Here is a 1,411-nt window from a genome sequence, read left to right as displayed (position 1 = left end):
GTTCCGACTCGATGGCACTTGACAACAACAACAACAACACTCCCTTTCTTTAAAACTCTTGCTAAATATTTGGTATGGAGTTCAAAAAGATAGAGTTCCCAAAGCCTATTGGGAAAGTAGACTGCGTACTCACCAGAGAGGGTTTACAGCAAGCCGCGTTGTTAAAAAAACCATGGCAAACATAACAAATAGGAGATCACACATTTTCTGAAACTTGGCGTAATTTGCCATTTTAGCAGCCTATGAAAGGAAAGAATGTGAAATATTAATTTAGTTAAACTGATAAATGAAATGTTTCTTTCAATATGCATGAAGCCCCTCTAAGTTACAATTTACCAGATGCACAAAGTTGTCTGCTACTTTGAAATGTCATGCATCATACAACAGTGTTTCTAAATTACCCACAAATGGAGTGAAAAGCAGAATTAGCCACTGACTGTCACAGACTTAATAAAACATTCAGCATCCTGAAAAATTCAATCATGTGGTTGATTTCAGAAAAACAAGAAATTTTTGCATTATAGATCATATCAGCAAGTCAAAGATACCCAAACAGAAATTTGGCATGATAGAGGGAGTGCCGAATAACCCTTTAAACCTTTCATAAAGCCCAAATACTGAGGCCACTCAACTCTATTTGGAACATACGGAGTCATCTGTATTTTTTTCTCACTTCAACTTAGAATTATAGGCTTTCTTCAAGCAGACACAAGTCAGATAGATTCCTAGTTTATTCTCAAAATCTTAGAAATGAAGAAAATGTCAAGATCATGTTATTTGATCTAATCCATTTAGGTATAATTTTCAAAGTTACATTAATGGGCCTTTTTTTAAGATGAAAGTCAACAACGTTCAAGTGTCTGTAAGAAGTATTGTAATAACTTATTGCAGTGATGTAAGTGGACACTTTTCATACTATCAGTTAGTTAGGGAAGAACTTAGTGTTCTTTCATGACCATCCAGATGAGCTGAGTAACAGCAGGTAAGACTGGAGACAATTTTGTTTGAAGACCACTTTGTCCATTTTTTTATGTAGAATTTACAGCACACACTCAAAAGGGTTACAAATGTGAGGTATCTTCTGAATTCATAACTTCTGAGAAAGCTAAATTAGCTGAGTCTAAATGGAAAGGACTGCTGGCACTGCCTTCAGATGTTATACTTTAATAACTTTAAGCGAAATGCAAAGCTCAATTAGAACTCTATCCTATGGGGAATTATCAATTGAAGGCAGGAATAGGTAGTTTTAATTTCAATGAACACTTTGGGCTTAGTACCACAAATTATTTAAGAAAGAGAAAAAGCACCTTAAATGACTTTCTGGCCTAGGTAAAGCATATCATTTCCATTTTCCATTAGTTCACAATTGTTGTTGTTAGGTGCCATCGAGCTGATACCAACTCATATCCAC

The 1,411-nt window shown here is 35.2% G+C and overlaps 1 protein-coding gene across 2 annotated transcripts in view; it reads right to left on the bottom strand.

Annotated features, from left to right (window-relative positions):
* The window catches only part of CERS6 (ceramide synthase 6), a 424,587-nt gene that overhangs the window by 54,721 nt on the left and 368,455 nt on the right, over nucleotides 1-1,411 (bottom strand). For both annotated transcript variants that reach the window (XM_006867010.1, XM_006867009.1), the window contains exon 8: nucleotides 134-240. In XM_006867010.1, the coding sequence (XP_006867072.1) occupies nucleotides 134-240 (107 nt within the window). The remainder of the gene's footprint in view (nucleotides 1-133; nucleotides 241-1,411) is intronic.

This window comes from Chrysochloris asiatica, unplaced genomic scaffold, assembly GCF_000296735.1.
Source record: "Chrysochloris asiatica unplaced genomic scaffold, ChrAsi1.0 scaffold00099, whole genome shotgun sequence".
NCBI lineage: Eukaryota > Metazoa > Chordata > Mammalia > Afrosoricida > Chrysochloridae > Chrysochloris > Chrysochloris asiatica.
Note: the sequence above shows the minus strand (reverse complement) of the source record. Positions and strands in the feature narration are given on the sequence as shown.